At 41.1% G+C, this 18735-nt stretch overlaps 1 protein-coding gene across 2 annotated transcripts in view; it reads left to right on the top strand.

The window, feature by feature from the left end:
- Positions 1 to 8168: 8168 nt before the first annotated feature.
- Positions 8169 to 18735, top strand: part of snx8a (sorting nexin 8a) — a 58646-nt gene continuing 48079 nt past the window's right edge. For both annotated transcript variants that reach the window (XM_073061012.1, XM_073061011.1), the window contains exon 1: positions 8169 to 8384. In XM_073061012.1, coding sequence (XP_072917113.1) covers positions 8363 to 8384 — 22 coding nt within the window. In that variant the 5' untranslated portion in view covers positions 8169 to 8362. The remainder of the gene's footprint in view (positions 8385 to 18735) is intronic.

Genomic DNA, 18735 nt, shown 5'->3' with positions numbered 1-18735 from the left:
TGCCTCAGGGATCTGTACTGGGTCCAACGTTGTTTGTATATACATTAATGATCTGGATGATGGGGTGGCAAATTGGATTAGTAAGTATGCAGATGATACTAAGGTAAGTGACGTTGTGGATAATGAAGTAGGTTTTCAAAGCTTGCAGAGAGATTTAGGCCAGTTAGAAGAGTGGACTGAACGATGGCAGATGGAGTTTAATGCTGATAAGTGTGAGGTGCTACATTTTGGTAGGAATAATCCAAATAGGACATACATGGTAAATGGTAGGGCATTGAATATTGTGTGCAGTTTTGGTCCCCTAATCTGAGGAAAGACATTCTTGCCATAGAGGGAGTACAGAGAAGGTTCACCAGATTGATTCCTGGGATGGCAGGACTTTCATATGAAGAAAGACTGGATCAACTAGGCTTATACTCACTGGAATTTAGAATATTGAGGGGAGATCTTATTGAAACGTATAAAATTCTAAAGGGATTGGACAGGCGAGATGCAGGAAGATTGTTTCCAATGTTGGGGAAGTCCGGAATGAGGGGTCACAATTTAAGGATAAAGGGGAAGCCTTTTAGGACCGAGATGAGGAAAAACTTCTTCACACAGAGAGTGGTGAATCTGTGGAATTCTCTGCCACAGGAAACAGTTGAGGCTGGTTCATTGGCTATATTTAAGAGAAAGTTAGATATAGCCCTTGTGGCTAAAGGGATCAGGGGGTATGGAGAGAAAGCAGGTACAGGGTTCTAAGTTGGATGATCAGCCATGATCATACTGAATGGCGGTGCAGGCTCGAAGGGCCAAATGGCCTACTCCTGCACGTATTTTCTATGTTTCTATGAAGAATGCAGTAGAACAGAGTGATCTAGGAATAATGGTGCATAGCCCCCTGAAGGTGGAATCTCATGTGGATAGGGTGGTGAAGAAGGCTTTTGGTATGCTGGCCTTTATAAATCAGAGCATTGAGTATAGGAGTTGGGATGTAATGTTAAAATTGTACAAGGCATTAGTAAGGCCGAATTTGGAGTATTGTGTACAGTTCTGGTCACCAAATTATAGGAAAGATGTCAACAAAATAGAGTACAGAGAAGATTTACTAGAATGTTACCTGGGTTTCAGCACCTAAGTTACAGGAAAAGGTTGAACACGTTGGGTCTTTATTCTTTGGAGCGTAGGAGGTTGAGGGGGGACTTGATAGAGGTATTTAAAATTATGAGGGGGATAGATAGAGTTGACGTGGATAGGCTTTTTCCATTGCAAGTAGGGGAGATACAAACAAGAGGACATGAGTTGAGAGTTAAGGAGCAAAAGTTTAGGAGTAACACAAGGGGGAACTTCTTTACTCAGAGAGTGGTAGCTGTGTGGAATGAGCTTCCAGTAGAAGTGGTAGAAGCAGGTTCGGTATTGTCATTTAAAGTAAAATTGTATAGGTATATGGACAGGAAAGGAATGGAGGGTTATGGGCTGAGTGCGGGCCAGTGGGACTAGGTGAGAGTAAGCGTTCGGCACGGACTAGAAAGGCCGAGATGGCCTGTTTCCGTGCTGTAATTGTTATATGGTTATATAAATCAGCCAGAATCAGGTTTACTATCACCAGCATCTGTCTTTGTGGCAGCAGCACAATAAAAATACATAATAATAGAGAAAAACATGAATTACAGTAAATACATATTAGTTAAATTAAATAAGTAGTGTAAAAATAGGAATAAAAAATGTAGTGAGATGGTGTTCATGTGTTCAATGTCCATTCAGAAATTGATGCCAGAGGAGAAGTTATTCCTGAATCCTCGAGTGTGTGCCTCCTCCCTGATGGAGAAGAGGGCATGTCTTGTGTGATGGAGGGTCTTAGTGATGGATGCTGCTTCCTTTGAGGCATCGCTCCTTAAAGATGTCCTGGACACTACAGGGGCTAGGACCCATGATGGAGCTGATGAAGTTCACAACTTTCTGCAGCTTCTTTCGCTCCTGTGCCCCAGCCAAAGTACCAAATGGTATTCCAGCCAGTTAGAATGCTCTCCATGGTACATCTGTAGAAATTTGTGAGTGTCTTTATTGACAGACCTAATCTCCTCAAACTCCAAATGAAATATAGCCACTGTTGTGCCTTCCTTGTAGCTGTGTTGATAAGTTGGGCACAGGATAGATCCTCAGAGATATTGACACCCATATACTTGAAATTGCTCACTCTTTCCATTTCTGATCCCTTGCTGAGGGCTGGTGCGTTTTCCCTCGCCTTACTCTTCCTGATGTCCATAATCAGTTTTTTGGTCTTACTGATGTTGAGTGCAAGGTTGCTGCTGTGACACCAGTCAACTGGCTGATATACCTTGCTCCTGTACGCCCTTTCATCACCATTGAAATTCTGCCAGCAATGGTCAACAAATTTATAGATGATATTTGAGCTGTGCCTAGGCACATGGTCATGGGTGTAGAGAGAGCAGAGCAGTGGGCTAAACACACATCACACACAGGTGTGCTAGTGTTGATCGTCAGCAAGGTAGAGATGTTATTTCCAAACTGCATAGGTTGTGGTCTTCTGGTTAGAAAGTCAATGATCCAGTTTCAGAGGGAGGTATAGAAGCCCAGGTTCTGGAGCCTTTTGATCTGAACTGTGGAATAATTGTGTTGAACACTTAGCTGTAGTCAATAATCAGCAGTCTGACGTAAGTACTACTATTGTCCAGGTGTTCCAAGGCTGCATGAAGAGCGAGATCATGTACACTGTAGACTTATTGTGGTGATAGGAAAATTGTAGTGGATCCTGGTCCTTGCTGAGACAGGAGTTGATTCTAGCCATAACCAACCACTCAAAGTACTTTTTTCACCATAGATGTGAGTGCTACAGGACAATATTCATTAAGTAAGCTCACCCTGCTTTTCTTGGGCAAAAGAGGCGGGATGTGGACCACAGATTACAATGGCAAATAGAAAGAGTGTGTCAAAAGGGCAATGTTATGATAGTCATGGGAGACTTCAACATGTAGGTCAATTGGGAAAATCAGGTTGTTAATGGATCTCAAGAGAATAAGTTTGTTGGATGCCTATGAGATGGCTTTTTAGAGCAGTTTGTCTTTGAGCCTACTAGGGGATCAGCTATACTGGATTGGGTATTATATAATGAACTGGAGGTGATTAGGGAGCTTAAGGTAAAAGAACCCTTTGGAGGCAGTGATCACAATATGACTGAGTTCAACTTGAAATTTGATACAGAGTCTGACATAGAAGTATTTCAGTGGAGTAAAGGAAATTACAGTGGGATGAGAGAGGAGTTGGCCAAAGTAAATTGGAAAGAGATGCTGTCAGGGATGACAGCAGATCAGCAATGGCGTGAGTTTCTGGGGAAAAATGAGGAAGATGCAGGATAGATGTATTTCAAATATGAAGAAATACACAAATGGCAAAATAGTACAACTGTGGCTAAAAAGAGAAGTCAAGGCTAATGTAAAAAACAAAAGAGAAGGCAAACAATAAAGTAAAAAACAGCAGGAAGATAGAAGATTGGGAAACTTTTAAAAACCTACAGAGAGTAACTAAAAGAATCGTTAGGAGGGAAACTATGAAATATGAAAGCAAGCTAGCAAACTATATCAAAGTGGATAGTAAAAGCTTTTCCAAGTTTGTAAAAAATAAGTGAGAGATGAGAATGCATCTACGACTGCTAGAAAATGAGGGTGGAGAAATAAAAATGGGTAACAAGAAGATGGCAGATGAACTAAATGAGTATTTTGCATCAGTCTTCACTGTGGAAGACATTAGCAGTGTGCCAGATGTTGAAGGGTGTGAGGGAAGAGAAGTGAGTGGAATTATTATTGAAAGGGAGAAGATACTTAAAAAGTTGAAAGACCTAAGTGTACATAAGTCACCCGGACGAGATGAACTGTACCTCTGGCTCTGAAAGAGGTAGCGGTAGAGATTGTGGAGGCATTAGTAATGATCTTTCAAAAATCATTGGACTCTGGCATGATGCCAGAGGACTGGAAAATTGCAAATGTCACTCCACTCTTTAAGAAAGGAGGAAGGCAGCAGAAAGAAAATTATAGACCAGTTAGCCTGACCTCAGTGGTTAGGAAGATGTTGAGTCTATTGTAAAGGATATGGTTATGGAGTACTTGGTGACACAGGACAAGGTAGGACAAAGTCAGCATGGTTTCCTTAAGGGAAAATCCTGTCTGACAAACCTGTTTGAATTCTTTGAGGAGATCACAAGTAGAATGGATAAAGGAGATGTAGTAGACATTGTATTTTTGGACTTTCAGAAGGCCTTTGATAAGGTGCCTCACATGAGGCTGTTTACCAAGTTTGGGGCCCATGGTATTACGGGAAAGTTACTGGCATGTTTAGAGCATTGTCTAATTGGTAGGAGGCAATGATTGGGAATAAAAGGATCCTTTTCTGTTAGCTGCCAGTGATGTTCCACAGGGGTCAAATTTGGGACTGCTTTTTTTATGCTGTTTATCAATGATTTAGATGATGGAATAGATAGCTTTGTTGCCAAGTTTGCAGATGATACAAAGATTGGTGGAGGGGCAGGTAGTGTGAGGAAACAGGTAGGCTGCAGAAGGACTTGGATGGATCAGGAGAATGGGCAAGAAAATGGCAAATGAAATATAATGTTGGAAGATGCACGGTCATGCACTTTGGTAGAAGAAATAAATGTGCAAACTATTTTCTAAGTGGGGAGAAAATCCAAAAATCTGAGATACAAAGAGAATTGGGATTCCTTGTGCAGGTTGAGTTGGTGGTGAGGAAGACAAATGCCATATTAGCATTCATTTCAAGAGATCTAGAATACAAGAGAAGTGAGGAACCAGAGGGAGGAGGTCTGGGTGGAGGGCTGGTCATGAGGGTGGGTGAGGGGAAAGAGAAGGATTAGTGGGGCCAGAGAGATAAGGAAAAACAGGGATGGTTGTGGGGGAGGGCATGAGGTTGGAGACAGAGGGGAATGGTTACCAGAAGTTAGAGAAATCTTGTTGATGTCATCTGATTAATTACCAAAACAGAATATGAGATATTGTTCCTGTTCCATCTCTTCCCTCTCTCCCATGGTCCACTGCCCTCTCCTCTCTATCTTCTTCAGCTCTCTGCCACTTCCACCTATCACCCAGGTTCTCATGATTCCAACATCCCCTACAGCCTTCCACTGCCTACCTATCGTTCCCCTCTTACCTGGATTCACCTATCACCTTCTTAGCCTTCCCCCCCCCCCCCCCCATCTTCTTATTCTGGCTTCTACCTTCTTTCTTTCAGGTTCTGATAAAGGGCCTCTGCCCAAAATGCTGACTGTCCATTTCCCTCCATAAATGCTGCTTCATTTGCTGAGTTTCTCCAGCATTTGATCATTACTTTACAACCAACAAAACATCTATTATCCTATTGTTGCTGCTGTTAGATAGGAATTACAGCAAAATGTGATGGGATGTAATATCAATCTAAGAATATCTACATGTTACAAGGATTTTCTTCCCTCCATCTTTCAACAGTATCCTCCTGTTCTCTTCCCCATCTTATGCACATCTAACTGCTCCTTAAGTATGCTGCTTTAGTATTTAACACAACCTTTTAAATATAGCTGTAGAATGCATTAACAACTGCAGATGCTAGAAATCTGAAATTAAAACAAAAAATGGTGGAAATACTCAACAGATTAATAATTATCTATGGAGAGAGAAACAATGCTTTGGATGAATTACCTCTCATCAGAAGAGTAAACAGACATGTTTTAAATGACAGGGAATGGATAGGGTACAGGGACAAGAGAGAATATTTGTGATGGGTTGGAGATGGAGAGAGTGCATGACATAAATGATGATGACGACGACTAAGAGGGGATGGTCAATGCTTGCTAATTGAGGCTGCTGTCTCTGCAGGTGGTGGTAATAGAATGAAGGCAGCAGAAAGAGAAAACATCTGGGAAATCTAAAATAAAAATTGGTACTTGATTTATCAGGCAACATCTGTGGGGGAAAAAAACTAAGTTAATTTATTGGTGGAGGAACATGCTAGTGAAGAGGAACCTGGAGGAACTGGCCAGTGCTAATACAAATGGGAAAAGCTGGTTATTTTAAATTGTTGAATTTAACACTGAGTTATGGAATTCAACATTTTGGATAACCAAAGACTTCACAGATCTTACTTGACTTGTTGGATATCTCCAGCATATTATTTTATTGTAGTATGGCAAGTTGTTCTTTGAATTTATGTCTAAAATGAATTCTTATTTACATTGTCAGCAGACAATGTAAAGGGTCAAGATAATAATGCTATTTAACTTTTTCAGAGGATATGGCCTGATTTGAAAAGAGTAAGTTCAAAATCAATCTGTAGTATCAAGGTTTTAAAGCATAGGTCTTTTAGATTATCCTTTTCAGGCTGTGCTCTTCAAACCCTGGTAAATATACAAACTGGAGATATGATAGAATGAAATTCCATAAGGACATTCAAAAGTAATCCGGGCATACTCCAATAGCACTAATTTGCAAGAATAAAATGGGGAGAAATGTTAAGTGCATAACCAACTAGAATAATAAAGGATCTGCCACTGACACAGAATCAAATGTCTACATTCTGTCCTGTGCATTCCGCAATTAGTGAGCGGAAAAACTGCTGGAGGAACTTAGTGGGTCATGCAGTTTAATTGACAGTTGACAATCTGAGTGGAGACCCTTCACCTTGTCCAGGATATCCTTTTTGCTCCGGGTTTCAGCATCTGAAGGCTCTCGTGCCTTCATTCTACTCTGAGACTAGTCTCCGTTCAGCCCAGATTCTGGATGCAAAGAGTCAAGTTGACCTTTGCATAATGGATTTTAGTAAAGCTTTTGATACTGTACCACATCAATGCCTGTTAGCTAAACTTGACCATCTTGGCATCTGAGGCTCTACCAAGGATTGGATCAAAAGCTTTCTAATTAAACAGCACCAGAAGGTATTAATCAACGGGCAATCCTCATCCAGCTGTCCAGTATTTTCAGGAGTACCACAGGGCACTATCTTGGGCCCACTACTTTTTTTAAACCTATATAAATGACCTTCCAACTTGTGTTACATGTGAAGTTAAACTGTTCGCAGATGACCTGACTCTGCACAGACCCATAACTTCTCCAAATGACTGCAATACCCTTCAACAAGACATTAATTCACTGTGCAAGTGTGAGTCCTCCTGGCAGATGAAATTTAACATCTCAAAGTGCTACATTATGAGAATGACCCACAAGAATTTTTTTTATCATCATCATTACTTCATGGGAAACGCTGCACTCCAGGAAGTAAAACGTCACCCCTACTTGGGCATTGAACTGTCAGATAACCTTAGCTGGGCAAAACACATCAACCAAACCATTTCAAGTTCCAACAAAATCCTTGGCCTTTTAAGGTGTAACTTTTGGAATTGCTCAAAAACCACAAAAGAAATTGCTTATAAAACGTTCGTCCATCCAAGACTTACACTGTAGTGCCATTTAGGATCCCTACCAAACCATTCACATCAATAACCTTGAGAAAATCCAGAGAAGAGCTGCCAGGTTTGTAACCCGTGATTATAGAAAGACCCATAGTGTTACAAGTATGCTTCTCGACCTCAAATGGGATACCCTCCAAAGACGCCGCACAATAGCCAGGCTTACTACAATTTACAAGGAAACTCATTAACTCCATCCAGCATTAGTCACCTTTTGTGTAATTAGAATAACAGACCAGCAACCCGACAAAACCAATCCCTGAACTACAAGACCATCCACACCAACAAGGACTGCTACCACTACTCACTGTATCCTAGGACCATTCCAGTTTAGAACTCCCTGCCGCCACACATTACATCTGCCGCTGATAGTAAAACTTTCAAGTCGCTGCAATTTAAACTACAACAACATGCATGAAGGACTGCACATTTAATGCCCAGCGGCGGCGGTTGGTGCAGTATGGACAAGACAGCAATATGCTTCGGCACTGCAGCGGAAAATTAGTCAATTTTTCAGGAGCAGGACTTGAATTTGAAATCGGCATTTGGTCGGATGAAGGCATTCTGGAAGATTGTGGAGATTTTAAGGCACAGTGAACCGGGAAAACGGAGTCTCGGCGCCGCTTTCGGTCGGCCCGCGAGGCGAAAGGCTGACCGTCTCGCCGTCCCGCCGTCCCGATCGGGCTCGGAGTGCCTGACTGAGGCGCATGCGCGGGGAGAGGGGCCAGACTGGAGCGAGTGGGTGCAAAGCTCGGACAAGCAATCGGAATGGAGTGGTGAACAGAGAGAAAATATGGAGAGGACGGCAGTTTAACTAAAATAACGGGAGCGGAGTTTAATGACATTACTGATTAATGCTGCATCGTGTTTATTACTGCGGGAATCAGTCGGCGGCTGTCCGGCTCACATGATCGGGCCATGGAGACGGAGATCACAGAAGGTAGGAGAGCGGGAAGACAACTTTCCGCCAGGCGGCAGGGCGAGTGCTCACTTCGGAGGGGCTAAAGCCAAGTCCTTTCCCTACTGGGGACTGTGTTGGATAGAAATGCCCGGGAGTTGGCAGCGCTGCACACGGGAGACACCCCCCAGCCCCTCTCGCCATCTTCCTCTTGCCCCTCGCCGTGGGTCGCCTTGTTCTTACTCTAAGCCTCTTGATAATCAAGACCTTCTGCCCTCTTCATTGACCCAACTTCAAATACCGTGGTTCTTCACAGTGCACGGCCCTTCAAGGAGTTTTTTTTTGTGCGCTGTTAATAACGGTATATAAAATGTGCAAATTATATTGTTTAAATATGATTAGATTTAAAATTTAAGACAATATTAAGCTGCTTTTTGCATTTACTTTCTATTACCTTGGCAATGCTGTGTTAGTAATATGGGTTGTCAACCGATCACCGTGCTTCGTCTCGACGTTTATTTACATGCAGGACGGTATTCAGTAATGTGGAATGTACTTATTTGTAACGTTTAAAAGTTAACATCTTTGCGTAGAATTGTGGGTAGCAAGTTCCTTTTTTCATGAATGCAAGAACAATAATATACTCGATCGAATACTAAGCCAAGTTAAACATTTTCTTTTAATCTGCCTTCTATTTCATCATGATGTTGGAATAGAATGAAAAATCAAGCCTGTTTTGCTCCCCTCAGTTGTCGAATATTTTAATTTCCTGTTAGTAACACGTTGTATTGAAGAACTGGTATTTTCTGAATCTCATTGCCAAAAACTGCCACATAACCAGAGAATCGACTCCTTGAGCTGTTAAAAGTAACAACTTGTCGCTAATTATAAAAAAAAGGGGAAGGTGATCTGACATAGGATATTGATTGTATGGGTAAATATAATTCTGGCTATTTGAAGGATTTTCTAGTGTTCTGATCATGCTGTGGAAACTTTCTTATTCAGGTAAGCACATCGAGCCAGTAAAAGGTTTCATCCCGAAGCTTTACCTCTGACAATCTAGTATTTCCTCAGTATTAGAATGGAATATCTGTTTGAATTATGTACTGAAATATGTACAGCTTTCTTAAAATAGTTATTAGGTCTGTGTCCTATTATGCTATTTTAATATGTAAAGACATTTTCTTCACCTTTCAATAAAATAGGATGAATGAAGAGAGACAATATGGATTGAATGGCACAATTCTAAAGTTGTAGAAGGGTCTGGGACCTAGATGGTGTCTTTTGTGCATAAATCCTCAACTGTGGCTGGACATATAAGAGAATAATTGGTAATGCTTGTGAGATGTATTTCATGAATGGCAGATGGAGTACAAAAGCAGGAATGTTATGTTCATAAAGCAATTCTTGAGTTAAAACTGGAGTGCCAACCAATTTTGAACAGTATACTTGTTTTAAATTTGTATTATTGTTCTGTTGTCTATGTACTATTGAATATTGTGATGCTTGTCACTGTGTAGTGTTGCTATTGTTAATGCATAATGCAATACAACAGTCAATGTTTTAAATATAGTTATTCTTGTGACTTATGGGCAACTAAAGGCTCAGGAAATTGTTAGTGAGCTCTGGTGAGTTGCCAGATACCAGCGCAGTTTTCTGAGTGGCTGGGTCATTTGTTGCTTGACAAATGGGTCTTTTTGCAATTTGTGCATGTAAACTCAATACTGATGATGAGTATCACTTTATCTGGCTAGGCCAAAATGTCTCAGTGTTGACTCCCTCCTAGTTGTCTTTGTGTTGACCTTCCATTTGCTGGTCTAAAGCAACTGATTTTTAAGGGATTTTCTTGCAGACCAAATGGAATTTGGGGTATTCAGGCCAACATTTGCCAGTGACAAGCTCACTGTGAATATGTCAAAATCGATTTTATTGTCAAATGCACAGGTACAATGGAAAAATTACTTGCAGCAGTATCGCAGGTTCATAGCATCAGATAAGCAGCATTCACAAGTGCAATAGAAAGCAACCAGATTTACAACAAAGAACACAATTAGAACAAAAAATCCAGTCCCTTTTAGTCTTTGAAGGTTTAGCCAGTTTTCATCCATTGGTTAAGACATGTAAATTTTCTTACCTCTCCATCAGGAAAACATATTGGGTATCTTGAGCAGCGCACACAAATTGCTAGACTAACTCAGGAAATGAATGAACAGTTGATGTTTAGGGCTAAGACCCTTCTTCAGGGCTGGGTATCTTGGAAAGATGAGACTTTATTATGTCTAGGATATTAAAACACACACCCACATACACACACGCTTACTGGAGGAACTCAGCAGGCCAGGCAGCATCTATGGAAAAGGGTGAACAGTCGACATTTATAGATAGATAGATAGATAGATAGATACTTTATTCATCCCCATGGGGAAATTCAACATTTTTTCCAATGTCCCATACACTTGTTGTAGCAAAAACTCATTACATACAATACTTAACTCAGTAATAATATGATATGCATCTAAATCACTAACTCAAAAAGCATTAATAATAGCTTTAAAAAAAAGTTCTTAAGTCCTGGCAGTTGAATTGTAAAGCCTAATGGCATTGGGGAGTATTGACCTCTTCATCCTGTCTGAGGAGCATTGCATCGACAGTAACCTGTCGCTGAAACTGCTTCTCTGTCTCTGGATGGTGCTATGTAGAGGATGTTCAGGGTTTTCCATAATTGACCGTAGCCTACTCAGCGCCCTTCGCTCAGCTACCGATGATAAACTCTCCAGTACTTTGCCCACGACAGAGCCCGCCTTCCTTATCAGCTTATTAAGACGTGAGGCGTCCTTCTTCTTAATGCTTCCTCCCCAACACGCCACCACAAAGAAGAGGGCGCTCTCAACAACTGACCTATAGAACATCATCAGCATCTCACTGCAGACATTGAATGACGCCAACCTTCTAAGGAAGTACAGTCGACTCTGTGCCTTCCTGCACAAGGCATCTGTGTTGGCAGTCCAGTCTAGCTTCTCGTCCAACTGTACTCCCAGATACTTGTAGGTCTTAACCTGCTCCACACATTCTCCATTAATGATCACTGGCTCCATATGAGGCCTAGATCTCCTAAAGTCCACCACCATCTCCTTGGTCTTGGTGACATTGAGACGCAGGTAGTTTGAGTTGCACCATACCACAAAGTCCTGTATCAGTTTCCTATACTCCTCCTCCTGTCCATTCCTGACACACCCCACTATGGCCGTGTCATCAGCGAACTTCTGCACATGGCAGGACTCCGAGTTATATTGGAAGTCAGATGTGTACAGGGTGTACAGGACCGGAGAGAGTACGGTTCCCTGTGGCGCTCCTGTGCTGCTGACCACTGTGTCAGACCTACAGTCTCCCAACCGCACATACTGAGGTCTATCTGTCAAGTAGTCCACTATCCAATCCACCATGTGAGAGTCTACTCCCATCTCCGTTAGTTTGTGGGCAAGACCCTTCTTCAGGACAGGAAGGGGAGCAGTCAGAGTAAGAAGATGGGGGTAGGGGAGGAAGCATACTTGCAGGAGCATCTCAGGCTCATGGCAGATAATTTACATTGGTCTTGTAAATGTTACTTTCAGTATTGAAGTAAGGGGTCGATGTTTCACTCCTCCATTATAGGAAGACAAGTATGCAGAGATTATAGCTGGATCAATTTGTCAATAGCATTAGTGTTAAGGCTGTCTTGCCCTTTCCAAAGCAGCACTGAATTTGGTTTCCAAGTCAGGATTTCTGAGATGGTTGAGTCCAGGTAAGTGAACATTTCTCTTTTTATTTGCTCTTCACAAGGACAATTAACTTGTTGATTTGTTTGTAATTTTTAGATTGAAACCATTGGAAACAAGAGAAACAATCCATTAAACATTTCAGTCTTTCCTTTGAATGACTAATAAGTGTTGCAACATTGGCAAAGCCGATTTAATAAGCGAGAACACCTTGGGTTTGATTTTCATTTAAGATTAAAGTGTTTTCCATTGGACCTTGTCTGAAGATAGCCTTCTGAAGCATTACTGAATAAATATTTAAGCAGAATTGTTCAGAAAATTTGAGTTGGGACCAGCTCTGTTTGAGCTGATTGATTCAGATGCAAAATAATATAGAAAGATCTGATGATAATCAGTCCATCTTCAAGCTTTGAAAAATATCATCCCAGCTGATAAGACCAAAAGCTATATAGAGATTTTCTGGTTCATAACTTGTTTCTTGTACCAGCTTCTTAAATATGGGAACATTGAAACTTTATAGGCACACTGTGTCAATAAGAATCTCTGGTCTTGGCGGGTAAACTTTTGTATGCCAGCCTTTCAGTGATAACAAAAAGGGATGTACTGTAGGAGATAGTACAGTTGCTTATATTTATGATTTATTTTACATGGATTATGCCTACATCTCTCATGGCTTAAGAAAGTTTATTTTCACTTAAGTTTATAAATTAGTTTGTATAGATTGGAGATTTTTAGGCTTGCTGCACTCAAAAACTACCTGTTAAGCAGTTTACATCTGAGGCTTTGCTACAAACACTTGATGATAGAGTCATAGAAAAGTACAGCCAGAAACAGGTCCTTCAGCTCATCCAGTTTAGTCCCATCAACCTGCGCCAGGACCACAGCCCTCCATATCCTTGCCATCCATGTACCTATCTAAACTTCTCTTAAACATTGAAATGGGGCTCACATACATCACTTGCGCTGTCAGCTCATTCCACACTCTCATGACTCTGAGTGAAGAAATTTCCTTTCATGTTCCCCTTAAACTTTTCACCTTTTACCCTTAACCTCTAGTTGTAGTTCCATTCAACCTCAGTGGAAAAAGCCTGCTTGCATTTACCCTATCTATACCCCCCATTATTTTATATACCTCTATCAAATCTCCCCTCAATCTTCTATGTTCCAAGTGTTATGTACCTGTGGGTATTTTGTGACTGTCACATGACCATGATTTATTGAAGTACGGAAAATCCGAAGGATCAAGAAAAGTTGGTGGTGTCTGTGGTGAAACAGGTTCGACCTTATTTAATCTTCATTTGGAAGGAATTAGTAACCTGAATCCAAGATAGTCCCTGCTAAAGAGCAAAAAGGACTGGAGCAAGGTTTCGCCAAGGAAAGGTCGGTGCCTTTAAGCTGTTTTATTTCCTTCATTGTAAATCCTTCAGGCAAGGCATATTTTGGCTGGGATCAGCAGTAACGTTGTGACATCGAGGAATTAGTTACTTCTAGAAAAATCTCTCCTAACTGACTGTGTAAATCACTTGGACTTTTTTTTACATTATCACTCTAAGAACTGTTTTTGCATTATCGCTTTAAGAACTGTTTGAGCTGCCGTATAACAGCCGATTCCTGGTTAAGCTAGTCGTTTGTTTACTTTTGGGTTTTTTTGAGCAGTATTTAATAAGTGTTTTATTTGTTATAAAAAACCTGTCTCAATTCTATATTCATTGTTGCTGGATCGTAACACAAGGAATAAAGTCTTTATAACTCAGGTCCTCCAGACTTGGCAACATCCTTGTCACCTTATTTACGTCTTTCCTGTTAGGTAGGTGACCAAAACTGCACACAGTACTCCAAATTGGGCCTCACCATTGTCTTATACAAATACAACATAACATCCCTCCTGTACTCCATTCAGTCCATTTTTGTTTTTGTTTACTTTGTTCATGGTCAAATCTTGTCAGTGTTCTGAGGCCTTCTAGTGTTCAAAGAGCAGCATTACAGACCCTATTTTAATATAGTGCTGTGTAAGGAGAATTCTGAGTGATATTCAGTGTACTGAGCCATCTGCTTATTGCCTACATCTTCCCAGATGTGGTTTGTCACCTTGATCAGCCCTTTGCATGCATTTGCACAACTGTACACTATCTCAGTCCGATTTTAAATATTTAAAGTAAATTTATTATCAAATTACATATATGTCAAGATATATAACTTTTTTCTTGTGGGCATACTGAATAAAGCCAATACCTTTTAATAGAATCAATGAAAGACCACACCAGTTGGGCATACAACCAGAGTGCAAAGGACAACAAATTGCAAGTACAAAAGAAATAAATTAAACAATAAATGATGAGAACATGAGATGAAGAGTCCTTGAAAGTGAGTCCATAGGTTGTGATGAGGCAAGTGAACTTGATTGACGTTATCCTTTGTGGTTCAAGAGCCTGACGGCTGAGGGGTTGCGTGGTATGAGTTTTGAGGCTCCTGTTCTACCCTTCTGATGGCAGCAGTGGGGAGGGAACGTAACCTAGGTGGTAGGGGTCCCTGATAATGGATGCTGCTTTCCTGCAACAACATTTCATGTAGATGTGCGCCAGTGGCGGGGAGGGCTTTCCCTGTGATGGACTGGGCCATATCATTAACCATATAACAATTACAGCAGGGAAACAGACCATCTCGGCCCTTCTAGTCCGTGCCAAATGCTTACTCTCACCAAGTCCCACCGACCTGCACTCAGCCCATAACCCTCCATTCCTTTCCTGTCCATATACCTATCCAATTTTACTTTAAATGACAATATCAAGCCTGCCTTTACCACTTCTACTGGAAGCTCGTTCCACACAGCTACCACTCTCTGAGTAAAGAAATTTCTCCTTCTGTTACCCCTAAACTTTTGCCCCCTAACTCTTAACTCATGTCCTCAACTCATATCCACTACTTTTTATAGGATTTTCTATTTGAGGGCATGGGTGATTCCATACCAGACTGTAATGTCAATATGCTCTCACCACACATTGATAGGAGTTAGTCAAAGTTGTACAGTAGATGTCTTGCTGTATTTTCGTAAACTTATAAGGAAGTACAGGCACTGTTGTGCTTTCTTTGTAAAAGGACAGGTCCTCTGAAATGCTAACACTGAGTAACTTGAAGTTGGCAAACCTCTCCAATTCTGATTTTCCCCCACCTCGATAAGGACTGGCTCATGGCTCTCTAGTTCCTCCTCCTGTAGTCAATAAGCAGGTCCTTGGTCTTGTAGATATTGAGTAAGACGCTGTTGTGGCATCACTTACTTTCAACCTCCTGCTATATGCTGATTCATCACCACCTTTGATTTGGCCTTGAGAATGGTGTCAGCAAACTTGAATATGGCATCGGAGCTGTGTTTAGCCTTTGTGCGTTGACCTTTTGCTTACAAATGAACAGGCATTCTTGATAATCCTTATCTAGATCTTCAGCTGCAATTAACAAGCCTTCATCACCTTCCCCAGTCACCACCAGTATTTGTATCATTTCATCTCTCTTGGTCTCTGCTTAATTATAGCGATTCTTTCCATTTCTCCTTCTCTACAAATTAAAACTTTTTTTTAACTGTACCTGGCTCTCTTGAAATGGTTTCTCTCTTAAATGGCATCCTACCTGAGTACTTACAATAGTTTTTTGTTTTCATTTCAAATTTTCCTCATTTGAATTATTTTGCTTTCAAACAGGCAAAGATGTATCTTATTTATTTTTGATAAAGAGTGATAACTCTTTGTGCAAAGAGTTAGTTCAGTACTTAAGCAACCCAATCATTTTATGCTATGATTTCAGTGGATTACAAGATTGCAATTCTTTGTTGTATCCCATTGAGCCTCTGAAGGTTTTGATAGTCTGATGTGAAAATTTGATAGCTTTTAGTTGCCATAAAGTTATTTACAGCTCTAAGAAGCAATGAATGATCAGGGTCACAACTGATGCTATGATTGGATCACATAATCATCTGTTTGTAGGTGAGTTGCAATCAAGTGCTGTTGCTGCCAGATTGTGTACATTGCTGGTAACTTGTGTTATCCCCACATCAACAGAAACATTTGTTATGTGAGGTGAAGCACTACCATCCCTGCCAACAATGCCTTCAAATAGGAGAGCTTCTCATTTGGTTGATATTGCTGGTTGCAATTTTCTTGATAGTTGGTGTGCAATCAGGAACAGGATTTGATGGGAAAATGTTATTGGCTGGAATTGTCTCATTTTGAGGTGTAATGATCTCTCCTGCTGTTAGTAACAACCCCTTACAGATGCATCTGTGCTGATTAACGCATGTTTACAGCTGATAATTTGACTTTCCATCTATTATAACACAATGAAACTGTACTGATCTGAGAACAAAAGCCCAGGTCTTTGCTAGCTGATTAATAGTTGCACATGTCCTTTCAATTGTGCAAACTTGTTTGCAGGAAGTGTAGAGCTAATGTAGTGTAGAGTTGAGGTAAATTGTAAGCCTGCTTCATCACTGTCCAAAGCTTCCACTTTGGATTTTCATTTCAGCTTTTTTCTCTCCCAGAGTTCTACAAGGCAGTGGTTGCAATTTCTGTCATCTTATTTCATCAGGATATCGATTATGAAACGTCACTCTGCCTAGTGCTGTAATGATAACCAATGATCTTCATGATAATTGTTCACTTTTTAGTAAATTTAGTCCACAAATAAAATCAGTTGCCTGAAGTGCATTATGTAAAAATTAGATGTGAGTGAGGTTTGTAATCCCGAACCATCCTACCAAGGTGTTACTGTTGAGAGACAAAGGTGACCTTTCTTCTCATACCCACACAGTTTTGGTGTGACTGATGATTTGAAAAAAATATATATTTTAGTCTAAGCACCTAAGGATAGTGAGAAAACATTGTATAGGAGTATGAAAAAAATGATATTTAAGTTTTGTATTTCCTTGAATGTACAAGAAATATTACTTTGCACAGATAAATTCAGAATCAGGTTCACTGACATATGTCCTGAGATTTGTTGTTTTATGGCAGTAGTATAATAGAATACAGGTAGTCCCTGAGTTACGAACGTCCGACTTACAGACAACTCGTACTTATGAACCGAGGAAGGAGAACGCTGTCCGCCATTTTAAGTCGTTGCCGTTGACACTGTGTTGGGTGTTTAACTTTGTATTTGGCTTAAATTTTTCTTAGTAAGATTCACCCTGACCCCACCCCTCCCCCCCCCCCCCCCCCCCCCGTTCCGGTCGACTAGTGGCATGGTGAGATCAGCGCTGGGCTGGAGAACGGAGTTTCCCGAGTTTGATCCAGTGATAGAACGTTCCCATGCTGGGTTGATGTTGATCCAGTAACTCTCGTACCATCCGTGCTGGGTTGATGTCGAGCTCGCAACTCGACCTCGTTTAAAAAAAAACACTGCCACCTCCAGTTTAAATTCCCATGCGGAATATTGTGGAGGATCAAATACCCAAACCCAGCACAGCCACCACTTGTCCCATTTAGCCTGTCTCAATGTGGTGGTCCTTAGGACCCAGCGGACCTTGGGAGCCGGCAAAGCTCGGGAGCTGCCACCCACAGTGTTTCTGTTCCATTGACGGGAAGCGATCGCGATTGAAAATAAAGTGGAAATAATAAAGCATTTGGAAAGAGGTGAAATGCCATTGGTCATTGGAAAAGCATTAGGCTACAGTCAGTCAACGATCGGAACAATTTTAAAAGATAATGGATAAAGTGAGAATAATGGAGCATGTGAAAGGCCCTGCCCCGATGAAAGCTATAATTATTACTAAGCAATGCAGTGGTTTAATTATTGGAATACATATGTTTATTGTGTTTTATATGCATAGAAAGGTAAAATATATACTATATACTGAGACAAACGTTTGACTGACTGACGCTAAATAATACCGGATGTACTTGTTCCGACTTCCGTACAAATCCAACTTAAAGACGGACTCAGGAACGGAACTCGTACGTAACCCAGGGACTGCCTGTACATAAAAATTACTATGTTACAGTAAATAAATAGTGCAAAAGATGAATCATAAGGTAGTGTTCTTGGATTGTTCAAAAAAATCTGATGGGCGGGAAGAAGCTGTTCTTGAATTATTGAGTGAAGGGCTTCAGGCTCCTTTGCCTCCTCCCCAATCCTTGTAACGAGATGAGTGCATGTCCCAGATAGTGAGGGACCTTAATGTGAATGCTGCCTTCTTGAGCATTATGCCTCGCCATCAATCCTCTGAACCTGCACACTGGAGCCTCCATATCTGGCGCTAATGCAACCTTTCAGATTGCTCTCTGTAGTAATTTGCAAGTCTTCGGTGACATACCAAATTTCATCAAACTCATAAAGAAGTGGAACCCACTGGCATGCCTTCTTCATGATTGCATCAGTGTTGGGCCCCAGGATAGATCCTCTGAAATGTTGATGTCTGCAGACCTGAAGCTGATCATCCTAACCACCGCAGACCCTCAGTGAGTTCTGAATTCTCCTTCCTACGTCCATAATCAATTCCTCGGTCCTGGTGACATTGAGTGTGAAGCTGTTGTGACATCACTCAACTGGCCAATCTGTGTCTCTCCTGTATACCTACTGATCGCCATTGCTTTGTAGCCATAGACTTTGCATAAATTGTTCTTAAATACATTGATACTGATGAGGCTTTTGTC

This window comes from Hemitrygon akajei, chromosome 11, assembly GCF_048418815.1.
Source record: "Hemitrygon akajei chromosome 11, sHemAka1.3, whole genome shotgun sequence".
Lineage (NCBI taxonomy): Eukaryota > Metazoa > Chordata > Chondrichthyes > Myliobatiformes > Dasyatidae > Hemitrygon > Hemitrygon akajei.
Note: the sequence above shows the minus strand (reverse complement) of the source record. Positions and strands in the feature narration are given on the sequence as shown.